Raw genomic sequence first — 19,179 nt, 5'->3', positions numbered from 1 at the left:
GCTTCTCCCCGTTTGTTTCTAACGGACCGGCCCCGCCCCTCTGCACCGGAAGCTAACTCTAGGAGGAGGGAAGCTACTCCGGAAGCTACGCTAGGAGGAGGCGGATCATCGCCCACGTCAATCAAGGAGGGAAATCAACGGTTGGTTCGCCTCGTTTGTTTTCAATCGACGGCGGAACTTGCGTGCGGGCCGCGGGACGTCGGCGGCGTCCTCTCCGAATGTTGCCGAGCGCGTCGCGGAAATCGCCGAGAGCCCGCCGCCATCTTAAGTGCTGAGGAGAGCGCTCAGCGGCGGCGGAGGAGGCGTCCTGGGTCGTTAAGGCCGGACCGGGTTCCGCCCGCCCGCCACACCGGGCCAAGGAGGAGGAGGAGGCAACGGGAGGAAGGTCGGGGCGCGGCGGGCAAAAGGGCCTCCGCGGTGCTTTCCGTCCCGTTTCCCGGACCGAAAGGGAGGCGCGTAGGTAGGCCGCTGTCCGCTTCGCCTTCGCGGCGCCCTTGAGCGGGTCGTCGGGCTGCCTGCGCCCCCTCGGCGCCCGCGGCCGAGACTCCCCTTGCCGGCTTCCTCCCTCGCCGCGTCGCCCCGTGTGGGAATAAATGACGGGCCCTCTCTTCCCTACTTCACTGGGAAATAGCAGGCAGGTGTCCCGTCGCCCTCAGGGGCGCCCAAAGGTCACCTTTCGTGAGCTGGCAGAGGGTGCGGAGAGGGAGGGGGCCGCAAGCAGGAGCCCCCGGGCATCGAGATGCAGCGGCAGAAAGAAGCGAATGTCCAGGTGGCGCAGCGGGTGAGGGCGCCAGGCAGGTGGCTGGTTCGAGCCCACCCAGGGATTGGGGGGGCGCAGGATGATTATTTTGCAGTGGGTTGGGCTAGATGACTCCTGGGGACCCCTTTCAGCTCTGTTGTCGTTTAGTCATGTCCGACTCTTCGTGACCCCCTGGACCAGAGCACGCCAGGCCCTCCTGTCTTCCACTGCCTCCCGCAGTCTGGTCAGACTCTTGCTGGTAGCTTCGAGAACACTGTCCCACCATCTCGTCCTCTGTCGTCCCCTTCTCCTTCTGCCCTCCATCTTTCCCAACATCAGGGTCTTTTCCAGGGAGTCTTCTCTTCTCATGAGGTGGCCAAAGTACTGGAGCCTCAGCTTCACGATCTGTCCTTCCAGTGAGCACTCAGGGCTGATTTCCTTCAGAATGGAGAGGTTTGATCTTCTTGCAGTCCATGGGACTCTCTAGAGTCTCCTCCAGCACCATAATTCAAAAGCATCAATTCTTTGGCGTTCAGCCTTCTTTATGGTCCAGCCTTCACTTCCATACATCACTACTGGGAAAACCATAGCTTTATCTATACGGACCTTTGTTGGCAAGGTGATGTCTCTGCCTTTTAAGATGCTGTCTAGGTTTGTCATTGCTTTTCTCCCAAGAAGCAGACGTCTTTTAATTTCGTGGCTGCTGTCACCATCTGCAGTGATCATGGAGCCCAAGAAAATAAAATCTCTCACTGCCTCCATTTCTTCCCCTTCTGTTTGCCAGAAGGTGATGGGACCAGTGGCCATGATCTTAGTTTTTTCTGATGTTGAGCTTCAGACCATATTTTGCACTCTTCTTTCACCCTCATTAAAAGGTTCTGTAATTCCTCCTCACTTTCTGCCATCAAGGTTGTGTTATCTGCATATCTGAGGTTGTTGATATTTCTTCCGGCCCATCCCACCCATTCAACTTTCCAATTGATTGGCATGCATAACATGGAAAAAAGAACAAGAAAGGGAAAGGGCCAGATAATACCAAGCCATGGCTAATATGGCACAGAGGAGAGAATCGGGGTTCAGTAAGGCATTTACAGATTGGAGAACTGGGCCTGAACTAAAAAAGTTCTGCTCTTAAGAAGGAATAACCAGATGCAGCAGTATAAGAATTGGGGGGCGGGGGGGGGGGCAGCTGACTTGCCAGTAGTACATTTGAAAAGTCTCTTGTGGGGGTCTTGGTGGACCGCAAACTTAACTTGAGTCAACAGTGTGATGTAGCAGCAAAAATAAAGGGATGCTGTTGTAGGCTGCATCTGCATAAGCAGAGTGTTCCGATCAAGGGAAGTCATAGCATTACTCTTTTCTCCCTTGGTCAGACCACACCAGGAGTACTGTGTCTTGTTCTGGGCACCACAGTTTAAGAAGAATTTAGTCACGCTGGAATGTGTGCAGAGGAGGGCTGCTCAAGGTTATGAAGGTCTGGAAACCAAGCCTTATGAGGGAACAATTGAAGGAGTTGGCTCTGTTTAGGCTGGGAAAGAGGTGACAGAGGAGATACAATAGCCATCTTATCTGAAGGGCTGTCACATGAAGGAAGCAATAAGCTTGTTTTCTGCTTCCGCAGAGGGTAGGACCCAAACTAATGGCTTCAGGCTTTAGCTGAGATTTCTGCATTCTGCATTGCAAGAGTAGATGACCCTTGGGATCCCTTCCAACTCTATAAATTTCTATGAAAAGAGGCCCACCAAACCCACCTGTTTACAAGAACAGTAGCAGGTTCACAATGTGATCCTAGCCCTGCTTGCTTGCTTATGTTGCAATTTTCTATGCTTTCCCAGCCCGTTTCCCCTTATGAAGACAGTATAAGAGCATTGCAGGGCATCACTTGACAGCAGTACTACATGTATAGACAGCACAGCTACAAGCTACCTCCCTTTTTTATGTTACAGATTTAGTGGCAATGCTTATGGAACTATTTGAGACTCAAAATCTACCTCCTTAGGATTTTTGCCATTTACTCTGGAGTAATTGTCACCATATTCTGCCCCGGGGGAGTGTCCACAGTAATTCTAGCATCTTATGATCCTTCTCTGTGTTAGTGTGCAGATTTAGGGACTGAGTGCAAAGGAGCTCCTGCACTTTTAAGAGCTGTGAAGAAGTCTCTTCAATAGGTGCGGCGACTACACACAATGTATACTGTGTGAAACGTTTATGTACTCTGCTTACCTTTCACATTTTGTACTTAAGGTTTTTTAAATTTTGTAAAAGCTGTAAGCCGGGGTGGGGAAACCTTAGGCCCAGAGGCTGAAGGCCGGGAAACCTTCAGGTACAGAGCATGTTCCCTGCTTCAGACCTTCCTTACAATGCATGGAGGGCAGTAGGAATGTGACAGTAATGTGGGATTGAACACCTGAATGGGACTTATGTAATTCTTGCATGTGTGACCATATCTGCAAGTGTTCATATGCTTGGGTGTCAGAAATGTTGGGTTATAAATTTAAACTATTTTTCATTCATTTTAAATTTAACAAGCTCTTGTTTGAACCTTGTTTTAAACTTTAATTTTAATGTCTTATCGCCAGCACCTTATTTCCAGCACCATGTTGCGACTCCCTGCTGTCCACAAGGCCTTAGCTGGTGCCACTCAGATTACTAAAGGATGTGGTAAGTTGCCTTTATATCCAGTCCATTAATATAGTAACTCTTTCCAGTTTTTGTTGTAATTTTCATTATAGACTCGGTAATTCACAGATAATTCAGATGTCTGAAGTTTAATTATGGACTTAGAATGAAGACAAATTCCATTTTGGGGAAGGAGAATCCATTCTGTTTAATTTGTAAGGCTTTTTTGAAGTCTTAACGAAGTTCATACAAACTTGCTGGCTTTTTACTGAATTCTAAAAAAACCTGTCTGCACTGTAGTGTATTTTTAAAAAAGATTTCTATCAAAGTCATTTAGAGAAGTAAAGGCTATAATGAATTGTCATAAAAATAACACACCAACAGGAATCCTTTTTAAAAAAATACCTGAAATTTAAAAAAGTATGTCATGTTTTTAGACACACCTCCTTTTAGAGAAAATACCTAATTTTAATGCTTGGAAGCAGCTTCTTGCTGTATATGAATGTAATGTATCCCCCACGTCCCCCTGGCAAGGAAGGAATCAAGTTTGTTTTGGATTGACTGCAATTTAGCATATCAGTCAGACCCTAAACTGTGACTAATCTTAACAATGGTTGGTTCAAATAAGCAGGCTTTAAAAAGTATGAATTGATGTTGGCATATTACAACTAACCATTAAGATTAATCCAATTTGTCCAGGTTGAGATTATATGGCAAGCTCCAGTTAATCCTAAAAGGAAATAAAAACTGAACTCTCATCACAGTGGGGGAGCGCAGAAACCTAGGACCTGCTGTGGCTCATTCTTGTAATGGTAAATTATGGTCTGAACAATCCGTGGTATAAAACACACTGTGCAGATAATGCCATCCTAGGGAATTAAATATTTTTCCCCTCTATTTTTGTAAGGTCAGTTGATAGGTTAAAATTAATAAAATATTATATTCCAGCACCTAAATGACTGACAACTTAAATTCATATTATGCTTTGGGGGTTTTGGCAGGACAGGCTCCTCTCAACTCTCACATGATCAGCATGTGTGCTGAAAGGGGGCGGGGCAGGAGGGGAGGGATGGGATTCGCGTGTGCAACAACAGAACTCCTTGTGTAAGCGGGGATTCCCCTGTATGAGCTTGTGTGCCCTGTTTATCCTTTTAGCAAGTTACTAGTGAATGAATCCAAAATACTTAATCTGACTTCTGAGCAATAAATGATCACATTTTCCATATTTTATTCTTTTGTCTTTCAGTGCGTGCAACGGCAACAGCAGCCAGCAACCTGATAGAGGTTTTCGTTGATGGGAATTCTGTATTAGTACCTCCAGGAACCACAGTACTTCAGGTAGAATAAAGTTGTATACACTGTCTCTTTCTATTCACATTCTGTTCACATCCCCTCCAGTACCTGCTGTAATATCTCTTTAAAGCACATTGGACCTTGTTTCTCATGGCTCCATTCCTTTATAGCATTGCAAACCAACTACAAAGAAAAATAAGTACAGTAGTGCCTCGCAAGACGAAATTAATCCGTTCTGTGAGGCTCTTCGTATAGCGTTTTTTTCGTCTTGCGAAGCAAGCCCATTGACAGCTTAGCGGATTAGCGCTATTAGCGGTTTAGCGGCTTTTAGCGGATCAGCTGAGAAGCGGCTTATCACCGGATCAGCTGAGAAGCGGCTTAGGGCTTAGGAAAAGGGGGGAAAAGGGAAAAAACCCCGCAGGAACTCGCAAGACATTTTCGTCTTGCGAAGCAAGCCCATAGGGAAATTCGTTTTGTGAAGCGCCTCCAAAACGGAAAACCCTTTCGTCTAGCGGGTTTTCCGTCTTGCGAGGCGTTCGTCTTGCGGGGCACCACTGTACAGTGGTACCTCAGTTTTCGAACGTCTCTGCTGATGAACATTTCGGTTTTCAAATGCCTCGGAAGTCGAACATGCCACATGGCTTCTGTATTGAATTTTCAATTTTCGAACGTTTGAGAACTCGAACGGTCTTCCGGCACGGATTACGTTCAAAAACAGAGGTACCGCTGTACGGATAAAAATAATAGCTTTTTTTTATATAAATGAGAGACTGACAGTGCTTTCCTAACATATCTACTTGGAAGTAAGACCTGTTGTGTTTTAATTGTAACCTGCCTTGGGACCTTAAGGTTAAGGGAAGGGTAATAATAATGATAATTAATGATGAGTTCAATGGGACTTTCTCCTAGGTAAATGCTTATAGACTTGCAGCCTGAGTCATATTTGTATGGAACATGCTAAAAAGTTCCTAACATGTACATTGACACTTTTTCTCTTGTGTTTTGTCTTTTCTGTAGGCCTGTGAAAAGGTTGGAATGCAGATCCCTCGATTTTGCTATCATGACAGATTGTCAGTGGCTGGAAATTGTAGGATGTGTCTCGTGGAGATAGAGAAAGCTCCCAAGGTTGCTAATACTTTTATCTTTCATAAATTGTTGTGTTCTAGAAGTGTAAAGAGCCAACAGGAGAGTTAATGGCAAGTGTAAAGCGCTTAGCAGAACAGCTAATGATAACCTTGCTGGCATCTAAATTACAAGTTGCAATATGTCCACTGCTAGCAGTTGCTTTTTGACATTATTGTGAATGTTGTGTTCACCTACATAAAGCTGGTGGCATAGTGTGTTTGTGCACGTGCACCACACCCCATAGTCAAATTTGACTGGACTTAACCATCCAGGGGTCCTTTACCATTTTACACAAATTTATTTTCATATTTGTAGACATCCTATCAAACACATTAATGATAGTGGAGCATCAGCTTTTGGTTTCCATTGAGAAAACAGGGGAGTTAAGCTGTGGGCAGTTAGGGCATTCAGTAGCATATAGTGCTGGCATGCGCACATGTGTTTTTACCCACTTCAGAGTGGCAACATGCTGCACCCAACCCACCAAACAATGTAATTCCTATACTGTGACTTATACCATTTTTCCAGAGCTTGAGAACCCTATAGGCTTGCAGCTCTACCTACCTTGTGTGTTATGTCTGGTGCCTGAGAATTTAATCTCTCAGCACATAGTGATGAAAAAATACAGGCAAGCAGCTGGACAACATATTAACATATTAAGGTTAATATGTTCTTTACTTGACTGTCTCTTGAAAGCCTTTCCTTGTTCCGGCAGTCCATGTGATTGGCAAAAACATCTATAAATATTTCTATGGTATATGTTCATAAATGCTTGCAGTGTTTCATGTCCACCCCTTGGCGGAAGGGATAGCTGATAGTCAGTCAGATGTTTCTAGGGAAGACCAGAAGGAGAGCATGAAAGATAGCTCAGTCAGTAGAGCATCAGACTCTTAATGTCAATGTTGTGGGTTTGAGCCCCACGTTGGGCAAAAGATTCTTGCATTGCAGGGGACTGAACTAAATGGCCCTCATGGTCCCTTCCAACTCTGAAATTCTATGATTCCATGATAAGGCAATTGTCATCTCATGCTGTTACCCTCCACCTCCCCCCATAACTGTTATTCAGTAGTAAATTTCATCTTAAAATGGAGGTTCCATGGAATCATAATGGCTGTTAGCTTCTGATAAATCCTACTGACCATGAATTGAGTCAGATTTTAAAGCCCTCTAAGCTGCTGGCCGTGACTACATTAATTTATGTATTACGTGAATGTTACTTACTTATTTTTGCTTTGATCTTAAGCCTTGGTGTTGATTTTTATCTGTAAGTTTATTATGAAACTAAGGCAAACAGTTGAGGCATTTAATTGATAATACCCTGCCACTATGTGAGCATCCATGTATACAAATTTGTTATTGATGTAGCTTTCTTATGCGTTTGTAGCCAGTAGCTGCTTGTGCCATGCCAGTAATGAAGGGTTGGAACATTCTGACAAATTCTGAGAAGTCTAGGAAAGCAAGGTAAGCTCCATCCGATTGTGTGCAAATTGCAATTTGTGCTACTCAGAACTGAGATCAGTGTGACTTATTGCCAAGTAAGTGTGCAGCAGGGTGCATCTTTAGTCTTCAACATTATAACAGTAAGCTGGGCATGTTTTTTTTTTTTAAGACTCATTTTTAACAGAAACGTTAGTGCTTGAACACACTTTCAAAGGAGGACATAATTATTAATAGTGTGCTGTATTAAAATAAATGAATTCATGTATTACTAGTCTATAAAGTGTTTTTAGCATACATTAAATGCTAAATAAATATGGTGGTTTCTCTTTTACTGACCTCCAACAGAGAAGGCGTAATGGAGTTCTTGTTGGCAAACCATCCACTGGACTGCCCCATCTGTGATCAGGGAGGGGAATGTGACCTTCAGGTATAGCGTCTTGGATTTTTAAAATGGCCTTTGGGGTAAAACTTTGCTTCTCAGTCACACATGTTCATTTATTTGGGTTTATTTGTCTTTAGGACCAGTCAATGATGTTTGGCAGTGATAGGAGCAGATTCCTAGAAGGCAAACGTGCAGTGGAAGACAAGAACCTCGGCCCACTAGTGAAAACTATCATGACCCGGTGCATACAATGTACTCGATGCATTAGGTAACTGCTACCCTGTTTTGTACACAAACAGCGTGTATGCATAGTTATCGGGACATTCATCAGCCTGTTGCTTGTGTTCAGTTGCTTATGAAAGATCATTCTTTAGTTCTATTCCACTGCTGAATTATCTCTGGAAGCACCGGAGTCCACACATTTTTCACACAAGCAGCTGACTATTGCATAATGTAAAACCAGGTGGGCACAAACAAGGATCTGGAATAAAAATGCACTTGTGTGAAAATCTGTCATTTTAGCTTTGCGTTGGGTCATTTGTTAGAAATAGGATACCTGGCTGCTGTAACAAAGTGTGCTATGGAGTGCTCCCTGTTTGGATTCCAGACACTTCATTTCCTCTTCTCTACCCCACCCCCACAGTGCTCTGTTTTATCTCCCAGTAGTCAGTTACCCACTTAGCATGCTCAGTCTTCATTGGGTTGTTGTAGAGGAACAGGAGTTTTGCAACAAAATGCCTGAACTGTTTCAGGATGCACCACAAGGCTAAGATAAATTAATGTAGAGGGATTTTAATGTGGTACAGTGACTTACACTTAACGGAAACTTAGTAGACTTCATAGTTCCTTTTAATACTTTCCCTGAATCTGTGAGTTGAGGCAGGTCAGATACCTAGGCGTGGGTGGTTCTTGCATTATAATAAACACTTTACAGGGGCTAGAGCTGCAGAAAATTACTTGTACATGTGAGGCTAGAAATGCTTTTCATTCATCTGAACAATTGCTAGTTCAGAAGTGATCAGTTATAAATCCTTCTTTTTGATTGTTTCTTTAAAAGAATTTTTTTCTTGCAAAGACAAACTGACATTTCATGTATTTCTGTGTTTTGTTTTTGCTTTCATTTGTCAGGTTTGCAAGTGAGATTGCAGGAGTTGATGATCTAGGAACCACAGGAAGAGGAAATGAGATGCAAGTTGGCACTTATATTGAGAAAATGTTCATGTCAGAGTTATCCGGCAATGTGATTGATATCTGCCCAGTAGGTGCCCTTACCTCCAAGCCGTATGCTTTTACATCTCGACCCTGGGAGACAAGGCATGTGTCTTTACTGGCACTTGAAGTGTCACTTTAAATATAATTCTTTTATTGTGCTATATGTTAAGTGTCAAATATTCAGATTAATTCAGACATGGGCACGTAGCTTTTCCCCATGGCTTTTGGACTGTATTTGTAACCTTGAACATTTTGAAGGTCGTAAGAATCCTAATAATACAAAAGCTAATATAAATAAAATTTATCATGGTTCAGGAATGTGTCCATAGAGCACATTCATTGGTGGTGTGTTCTACAGTAACATCTGTTGACCTGGGGTAACTTGCCCATAATAAGCATTTCCACCGATTTTGGAAAATTCTGGTCTCTTTCAGAACCATGTAGCTTCTGCTTCATGTCAGATGGTGGCACCAGCAACAGTGCTCTGTTACTCCAGTTCAGCCATTCTTGAAGCAAAATTGCTTGCCACAGGGAACCAGGCAGTGGGTCATGCCTGCCCGCCCTGTGGAACGTCCACCCATCAGATGTCAAATAGATAAATAATTATACAACCTTTTGTAGATGTCTGAAGGCAGCCCTGTATCATGACACTTAATGCCTGATGTTCTGTTGTGTTGTTTCTGTACATGATGTTGGAAGCCACCCAGAGTGACTGGGACAACCCAGTCAGATGGGTGGGGTACAAAAAATTGCTGCTGCTGCTGGCATAGGCTGTTCAGGATGCAGAACTGAGAAAGGAAGGGTGAGGAAAGAATGGTAGTAATGAGATAGGCAGTACAGTGGTGCCCCGCAAGACGAATGCCTTGCAAGACGGAAAACCCGCTAGACGAAAGGGTTTTCCGTTTTGGAGGCGCTTCGCAAAACGAATTTCCCTATGGGCTGGCTTCGGGTTTTTTTTCTCCCCCCCCCTTTTCTAAGCCGATAAGCCGCTTATCAGCTGATCTGATAAGCCGCTAAAAGCCGCTAATAGCGCTAATCCGCTAAGCCGTCAATGGGCTTGCTTCGCAAGACGAAAAAACCGCTAGCCGAAGAGACTCGCGGAACGGATTAATTTCGTCTTGCGAGGCACCACTGTAGTCCTTTACCGGCTGAATTTATATTAAGTGCTGGTAGTTGCTGACTTCTGATTTGCAATATATTATGGGAGGTTAGTCATACTTGTCGTCCATTATTAGAGTTGTTAGAAGCTTGGGAGCATTTGGGAATGTTTAGTGCGAGATCTGTTTTCCAGATAACAGCATCCTGAAGTTTTGCAATTGAAGGACTCTGTTCTTTTTGCTTAGGAAGACAGAATCCATTGATGTTCTTGATGCAGTAGGGAGTAACATTGTGGTAAGCACTCGAACTGGAGAAGTGATGAGGATTTTGCCAAGACTACATGAAGATATCAATGAGGAATGGATATCCGATAAAACAAGGTATGCTTTATCATGTATATAAAACATGATATTCTCAGAAGAGAATTTTAGTACAAACATATACAGTTACAACACTTTCTTCATTCCATGTTTGAAGATTTAGGAACAGTTCAAGAACTACTTGCAAATGGATGTTGATCATCTTCTGTTGCAGCACCAAAAAAAAAAAAAAAATCACTGCTATCTCCTCTGGAATTTTTTTGGGCTTAGCTGTGCATATTCTTCAATAGGATTATGCCTAATATGTTTGTATTTTTCCAATTTTAAAATGGTAGATTTTTAAAACTTTCTTTGGCCATTTCCACTTAAGAAGGTCTGGTTATGAACAAAACACTTAAGTATATGTGCCATAGAAAATGACAAAGTAATTCAAACTTTCTGAAAAGGTGGTATGCTGATAGGTCTCAGTTAATGAAGTAGCTGCTAATAGCTGAGTTGTTCCTTCAGCAGTTTCTTCATCATTATCTTGATCTTCACTCCAGATTTGCTTATGATGGTTTGAAACGTCAGCGTCTTATTGAGCCAATGATAAAGAATGAAGAAGGGCTGTTCACTTACGTGTCTTGGGAAGAGGCCTTGAGCCGTGTGGCAGGAGTGGTAAGAAAATATTGTTTCTTACAGTGTACTCTTGACCATAGCTAAGGTGCTTGACCGACTGCTTTCACAGTAGTACTGAACCTAATGAAATCATTACTAATGACTACACTGCAATCATTAACTAAAGTTCTTATAATTTGGGGGAGTGAAATTTGAACTTAAGTCATGCTTTCTTCACTTTAGAATTCAGGGGTTAATTGCATTACACATCTTGTAATTTTAAGGTGTAGCTCAGGAACTTGTTTTGCATTGTGGACTCTGAAGAGCCATATTATATCTTGAATGCCATCTTTACATATCAGGATAGTTTTGCTTCCTCCGCTGCAATCTTGTGAATATTTAAAAGAATAAGCAATGTGTCCCACCTGCATTTTTTTGGGGGGGGTAGAGGAAATTGGCTTACCGTTCTCTATTTTTCTAGTTGTCAAAGATGAAAGGTTTTCCACTATTGGTTTTTTTTTTTTTTTACAAAACATACCAAATTTGCTGCTAAAATTTTAATATAATATCTCATATCATCTTCTGTTTCCTCATTTGCAGCTTCAGGGGAGCCAAGGTAATGATATAGCTGCAATTGCAGGAGGACTTGTGGATGCAGAAGCACTTGTATCTCTTAAAGACTTGCTGAATAGAGTAAACTCTGACAACTTGTGTACTGAAGAGATCTTCCCTACTGCAGGAGCTGGGTAAGTTAATGCTAACAGCTGTACTACTACTGAACTAAAAGCATCAGGGGCAGCCCAAGTCATTTTCTGCTTGAGACTAGGACAAGATAGAGCCCAATATCATGTTCAGAAGCTGATTGGACAGTCAGTTGAATCTTTATTTGACATTGATAAGGCTGTGTCTTTTTGAGGGCAGCAGGCTAGCTTAGAGGGTACTGGCTGGGCTGTCCTCCTTGCTGCCACTGCCCAGCTTTTGCCATCTAAGGGGAGTGCCTCATTCTGCTTAATGGTAGGGCTGGCCCTGAAAAGCATAGCCTCAGATGATGATGATGATGATGATGATGATGATGATAAAGATGATAAATAAATTATTTATACCTTACCCATCTGGATGGGTTTCCCCAGCCACTCAGGGCGTCTCCCAACAGAATTAAAAGCACAATAAAACATCAAACATTAAAAACTTCCATAAACAGGGCTGCCTTTGGATGTCAGATCAGCCTGTGAGTTGTCAATTTTGACATATCAGAACTGTATATATTAAGAGGACCACATAAGTTTTAGTAGAGGCAGGTATAAAGTAAGCACAGAGCCATTTTCACAGAAGAAAGTGAAAATGCTCTCATCACCCTATTAGTTTATTTTAATGCACAGTGGAATCCAGGACCAGGATTTGGAATTATTATTTTGAGATCTAGTATTTTTATGAAATAAAGGTATTCTTAACAGAGGTATTAACAGAGTCCTTCCCATTGGAATACCCCAGTCATATTTTCCTTTTTTGTGTGTATTCTGTTACAGAACAGACCTGCGATCTAATTACTTGCTTAATACCAAGATTGCAGGAGTGGAGGAGGCAGATGTCTTGCTCCTGGTTGGTACCAACCCACGCTTTGAGGCACCTCTCTTCAACGCCAGAATCCGAAAGAGGTTTGTAGCTTCATGAAAGTAGCAGATGTTAAATGACTTGCTCCATGCAAATGAGAAACTGCATCTTGAAAGTGGAATATTGGGTCCTGCTACGTATGAACTTAAATTGGGAACTATTTAATTTGGACAATGTCTTGATGGCTGTAGTTATATCATTTGCTGTGCATTGTGCTAATGCAACATACACATTAAGGGACTGTGACTGTTGTGGTTATTGTACTAAGAAAAAGGAGTACTTTCAGAATAAAAAAATGCAAGGGCTCCAAAACTGCATTTCATAAGATCATAGATCTTCAATTCATGTTAAGCAGTTCATACAATCTCCTTGCTAGAGTTGTCTTCATGCTGCCTAGCAAGCTGTCCCTGAAAATCTGGGAAATAGCACAACATTCTCTGATGCAATGCATCAGGAGGGAAGAAAGCCAATTGAATACATTTAAGGTGTTGCATCTGTTTTATGTCTTAAAAATTAGGGCTCCTGCTTTTTTCTAGAAAGATAGGTACCGGTACTCACCATGAAGTTGTTACAACAAGGGCCACACTTTTTAACAACAACAACAAAAGAGGTGCCAGTACCTCGTACCCGTGAGAACCCCCTGAAAAAAAGCTCTGCTGATACCTGTCTTGGGTGCAGCCCATCTGTTAAGTTTCAGCAGCTTCTGTACAAGGAACTCTTGCAAGAATATATTGTGCAAAAATAAAATGGCCATGCACTGATTTCTCTGCACATTATAAAACCTTAATAGCATTTTTCGTGCTCCATTTTCAGCTGGCTACACAATGAACTTAAAGTGGCTCTTGTGGGCAGCCAAGTTGACTTGACTTACACATATGATCACCTGGGAGATTCCCCACAGATACTCCTGGACATTGCTTCAGAAAAACACCCATTCAGCAAGGTACCTTTGGAGTGGTAGATTATAATCAAAGATTTTAGCAAGGTATTAAATTTTGTAAAATGGTGGTGAGATTTAGTATTCATGTATGGGTTCATATTTAGTATGCTTTTGAGATCAGTCTGGTAGAAGGCATTCCACACCATAGAGGCCACTTATTCCTCCAATGGAAATAAAGGACCCAGGACCACCCCCAAGCTTGGATACCTCTAGGGGAGCATGACCCCCAACTAGAACAGATTCCACCTCCCTCATCCAGATAGGGGAACTGCCTATTAACAGCGCATTTGCAAATGATGCCACATACTTGTTAAAAGCTGTAGTTGGCCTTTTCATTCAGTATGTTAGCTCTGAGGTTAGCATCCTGCTCTCTTGCAACTTCTACACAGGTCCTGAACCAAGCTAAAAAGCCAATGGTCGTGGTTGGCAGTGCAGCACTTCAGCGTGGTGATGGGGCAGCCATTCATTCAGCCATTTCCACCATTGCACAAAATGCAAGTACAAAAAGTGGAGCTGATCCCAGCTGGAAAGTCATGAACATTCTTCATAGGTTTGCTCAACACGTCTTTGTCCCTTTTTTATTGTCTTGTATGGTGAGGTTTAAAGGCTTCCTAGGTCAAAGCTCTTGGCTTCATTCACCTGGCTCAAGTGTAAGATAGAGATCTACTGGGAAACAAGTGTCGCAAAATGGTTGCTTGTTTGTAGAACCAAGCATTTTGTTAACTTAATCTATAAAGGGGGTATTGTCCAGTAATGGGATTAGCAGGACATGCTCATATGCATTCAGAGCCAAATAGAAACTTATTTCAAAATTGAGCATGGAACACTAACTCTAGGTAAAAGCTCATTTTTGTGTGTGTACAGTATATATACATGTCCCAATGTAGCCTCCCCCCACATTTCTCAGTGACTGTGTGTTTTCATGCATTGTTACAGAGTTTAGAAAGTGCTTCAAATAACTGGGCTTTGCCCTGGTAACTTTCAGCATGTTTTATAGCTGTGGATCTGAATGAATAACTTAGGATTTATACCTTCTGGATATTTTATTTTATCTGATTTTGAGAGAGGAATTTTAGATAATCGGGTGAAATTGTAATCTCTTCCTCGACAGGGTTGCAAGCCAAGTAGCTGCCCTGGACCTAGGCTACAAGCCAGGAGTGGATGTGATCCGGAAGAACCCTCCTAAAGTGTTGTACCTTTTAGGGGCTGATGCAGGCTGTGTTACTCGGCAAGATTTGCCTCAGAATTGCTTTATAATTTATCAGGGTAAGTAGCACCATTTGATCACAAATTAAGGGAGGAATTTAATGTTGCTCTATTTGGATCATTTCCTCATCACAAGCATTTCTGCTTTCCTGGTAAAATTATCGCCCCTCTCTGCCCCCGCCACTACTATGAGGGTTCTCCTGACCTCTCAAGCCAAGTTGGTGGTGGTGGGGAGAGTCCTTTTTCACTAGCAGGACTCCTTGTGCTGGCTCCTTCAGTTCTACTTTTGACTGACTGAAGTATGTTTCAGGTGAATGGCTTAACTCCCAGTTTTACCTGTGCTTATTACAGATGTTTCTACCTGTTGTTTGAAATGTTTGCCTTTACACATACCTATTGCCTCAGGCTCACTATACCAGGCATCAAATAAGTGCTTACAAAAGAAGCATCATTTCCGCAGCCCTCTGCCTTTCCCAAAAACTTGTTTGAGAGATTTTTGTTTTATGTTAAAGCTGTACATTTTCTGTTCTGTTTCCTGATTTGAAGGCCAGAAGTAGCTGTTAAGTCGAAGTATACTTTGGCACAGAAGAAATGGAAAGTGTTGAATGCTGATTTGGGTTTTAAGGGGACTTTATCCCTAATAAATTAAACCTAATGTCAGTGTTTGCACTGTGCCCTCTATGATGACTAGAGTGGGTGACTTGTGTTTGAGAGCCAGATTACTTCTTAAATTGGGAGAACTAAATTATTTTAAGCAACATAGAAACTTGGTGTAACCAGGAAAGAATCCTTACATGAATCCTATCAGCTAGCACAGTTAATTTGTCTAAACTGGTAGAATTCTTTATAGTTGCTTAAAATATAAGTTACCTTGAACAAATTAGTGAAGAGCTATTTAACCTGGAAGAAATGGTTTGATAATCCCAGCAGGTAAAATGATAAGCCTTTGATAATGGGGGAATTCTTGAGGGAATATCTATAGGCTTTTACAATGTCCTGGCTAAGACATAACAAACCATGAACCAAAGCTGAATCAAAAGTGTGCAGCTTGCTTGTAACCCAAAGATAGAAAGAGCTAAAAGAGTACAAGATTAATAAGAGTACAAAAAAAAAAGTACGTAGCAGTGCATGGTGTAAAGTTAGGATACATGATGATATTGGAAGTACATCTGTTGGCACTGGGGAAGTTTCTGGTACCACAACTGAGAAAATGAAAACTGAGAACTTCATTTTGAAAACCTTTATACAGGCACTAAAGTATGGCTTTAATATATAAATACAAAGTATTAAAAGGTATTCTGTCTCTGTAAGGTGATGTCAGCAAGCATATCGCTTGAAAATAGTAGTTTGTATAACAATTTCTTCAAAGCTGTAGCAAGAGATAAAAACAGGATATCCAAGCAAAATACCGAAAAAGCAAACTTCAGCCAGTCAAAAGTAAAACAGAAGGAGACTAGTCAAGCCAAGACAGCAGAAAAGAGAAATTAGCGAAGTTCTTGGAGTGCAATTTTCACCTAACTATCGAAACGTAATCTAGACTTTTATAGATACAGAAATTTAAACATACAGTACAGTCACACTGTGAAGTTTCCCATTGCTACTGACACTTTTACTGGATTCCATTTTCAGGGCACCATGGTGACGTAGGCGCTCCTATGGCGGATGTCATTCTTCCAGGAGCAGCTTATACAGAAAAGGCTGCAACATACGTGAACACTGAAGGTAGAGCTCAACAAACCCGAGTAGCCGTAACACCACCTGGCATGGCAAGAGAAGACTGGAGAATAATTAGAGCAATCTCTGAGGTACTACAAGTGTAACAGTCTTTTTTATTATTATACTGCATTTATATACTGGCTTGGTTCTCATGTCATGTCACTACACACTTTAAAACAAGCTGTGGTTGAATATGAAGCAGCAGTATGCTGGTATATGTTGCTAAGAGGTTCCCGATTGATTCCTCTCCTGCTCCTGCTGGAAACAAGTTAGTCTAACTTGTTGTGATGCCAGAACCCAGGCTTGTGTTTTCTCTCTCCCCAAGCAGCCAGAGACCAATAACCAAGATCAGTGGCATAGCGTGGGTTGTCAGCACCCGGGGCAAGGCAAGTAATTTGCGCCCGTAACCCGTGGATTTTAGTAGGGGCAGAGAGTTGCGCCCGGCCCCCCTGCACCCCCCACGCTACGCCACTGACCAAGATTGCTCTTAGCTTAATGCTTCTGGCTGGTTTGAGGAACACAATCATGCCTTTGTTCAGACGTTATGACAAACCAAACTCTGGCATGAGCACTCTGGCCTGGACATCCTATATTGATTTGCAAGCTCCACTGGACTGCAGTCTTCCGAAATGAATTGCTATGAAGTGCAAATATTAGAAATAGACCATTTATGTGAAATATCTTTTCTTGAATTAGGACTTCGGTTGAATCTGGCAAGTCCTGCTAAAAGTGTGTGTGGACTGACTTTATTTGCATGCTTGACTGTCTGGAGAAGGATGGTAACATATTGTTGATTTTGCTCAGTGGTTTGAATCAGTTAAGACACACCGTTTGGAACTGCACAAATTCTAACAAACCTGGGTGGGATGCTGGGCATAAACAAATTTGCCAACCATTTTGCTTTCTCTTGTACTTGAGCCAATCAGAAATTCTACTTTCTAAATGGTTGCCCTATTTACCCTAATAATTACGGATTTTATCTTTTCTTAGCCCTACACAAGGTAGACTCATTGAACTTAATGGATGTGACTAACTGAGGTCCATTGATTTCAAGGGGGCATCCTACTCTGAATAACTAAGTTGGATACAATCCTGTACCTTTCAAGATGTATCCTTTTAAGCATGTTCATTGCAAAAGGTAGTGTGTTTTCCAACAAGGAGCAAATCTGAACCCAGTCTTGAGGTTCTTCCTCCCAATTTTCTCTTTCAGATAGCTGGCATGACCCTCCCATATGACACACTTGATCAAGTGAGGAGCAGATTAGAAGAAGTATCTCCTAACTTGGTCAGATATGATGATGTGGAGGAAGCAAACTACTTTAGCCAAGCAAATGAGCTGTCAAAGGTATGGGGTTCCACATTTATGCAGCGATAGCAAAATAAGTGCGTCTTGTGTCCTGCTGAAAAAGGTACCACAGGGCAAGTGAGAACAATTATTTTCATAAAGATGACTGTTTATTCTTTTTCAATACAGGCAGTTAATCAGAAACTTCTTGGTGATCCTCTTGTTCCACCCCAGCTCACAGTTAAAGACTTCTATATGACAGGTAACAGCAGTACATGATCTCAATAGTGTGTCTTACTTACCGTATTTTTCGCCCTATAGGATGCACTTTTCCCCCTCCAGAAATGAAGGGGAAATCTGGGTGCGTCCTATGGGGTGAATGCAGGCTTTTGCTGAAGCTTGGAGAGCGAGAGGGGTCATGCGCACCGACTCCTCTCGCTCTCCAGGCTTCAGGAAGACATCCGCAGCCTAGGCAGCCCTGCGAGAGGTCCCGCAGGGCTGTCTAGGCTGCGGATAGCAGCCTGCTTCCCGGAGCGTCGGGCGCCCTGAAAGAGTGCCCGGCGCTTCGGGAACACATCCGCAGCGTGGGGAGCCCTGCAGGAGTTCCCCGTAGGGCTCCCCACGCTGCGGATAGCAGCCTGCCACCCGGCAGGCGGGGCACCCTGAAGCAAAGCGCCCCTCGCGCCGGGCAGACATCGGCCAGCCCCACAAGCTCGGGGGACAGCAGGGAGGCGCAGCGCCGCCATCCCGCTGTTCCTTGACCTGGTTCAGTTTCCCTGACCTGCTTTGGGGGGGGGGGGGAAATAAAGGGAATTCCCCCCTTTATTTCCCCCCCCCAAAAAAAAACTAGGTGCGTCCTATGGGACGAAAAATACGGTAATACATGGATGCATAATATTTCCCGTTTCTTCAGTTGAGAGGCATACCAATTTTGTTTCTGTGTAAAATACTTTAATTGCAGATACCATGTTCAGTGAACAACACTTGTAAGTCTTAAAACTTCTAGAGGTAATAGACATGTTTTTTTTTTGCAGATCCCATTAGTAGAGCATCACAGACAATGGCTAAATGTGTTAAAGCTGTTACCGAAGGGGCCAAGGCTATTGAAGAACCGTCCATCTGCTAAAGAAATCCTAGAGTTACCAGTGTCGGATCAGGCATTCTTATGACTTTTTCCCAAAAATAATAATTTTGTGGTGGTCTATTTAGGTTTCCACTTTCTTTATGAATGCGGGTGAAAGTTTATTTAAAGCCAGCTGTCCAGTGTTCATTTGCTAATTATGTTCAGCACAGGTTAAATGTATTTAGACATACATATTATGTATACTGATTGTGTACAAACATGATGTAAAATTAAAGCAGTTTTACATATGTAATACTGTTTCTCTGCACTGTGTTTCTCCAGTAAGTTAAATATAAAATTTGCTCAAAATACAGATGGCAAACTTTGGGCAGAGATGAAATCTAACACTTGCAATGTGAAACAATGTAGCAAGCATCTTGTTACCTCCCCCCCCCCCCAAAAAAAAAACATTTAGTTAATGTGACATTGGTGGGTTTGTACAACTAACTCACCAACAGGTTAAAGATTCCTTT

General features: G+C 42.6%; 1 protein-coding gene across 2 annotated transcripts; it reads left to right on the top strand.

Moving 5' to 3' along the window:
- The first annotated feature begins 366 nt into the window (after positions 1–366).
- NDUFS1 (NADH:ubiquinone oxidoreductase core subunit S1) lies at positions 367–18,959 on the top strand. Of its 2 annotated transcripts, none has more exons than XM_081873602.1 (19): positions 367–460; positions 3,319–3,400; positions 4,605–4,696; positions 5,669–5,776; positions 7,161–7,237; positions 7,562–7,643; positions 7,736–7,866; positions 8,727–8,916; positions 10,158–10,288; positions 10,771–10,885; positions 11,426–11,571; positions 12,352–12,480; positions 13,250–13,379; positions 13,766–13,926; positions 14,488–14,642; positions 16,212–16,387; positions 17,509–17,643; positions 17,773–17,845; positions 18,618–18,959. In XM_081873602.1, the coding sequence occupies exons 2-19, from the start codon at positions 3,337–3,339 to the stop codon at positions 18,707–18,709; spliced, it is 2,187 nt and encodes a 728-aa protein (XP_081729728.1). In that variant the 5' UTR covers positions 367–460; positions 3,319–3,336; the 3' UTR covers positions 18,710–18,959. The 2 variants fall into 2 exon arrangements, with proteins under 2 accessions (XP_081729728.1, XP_081729727.1); XM_081873601.1 differs by having other exon boundaries at positions 371–460; positions 8,727–8,912; positions 10,154–10,288.
- The last annotated feature ends 220 nt before the right edge of the window (positions 18,960–19,179 follow it).

The sequence above is a fragment of the Podarcis erhardii genome, assembly GCF_964252035.2.
Source record: "Podarcis erhardii genome assembly, chromosome: 1".
NCBI lineage: Eukaryota > Metazoa > Chordata > Lepidosauria > Squamata > Lacertidae > Podarcis > Podarcis erhardii.
The sequence above is the reverse complement of the archived record's forward strand: the minus strand, read 5'-3'. Positions and strand labels throughout refer to the sequence as shown.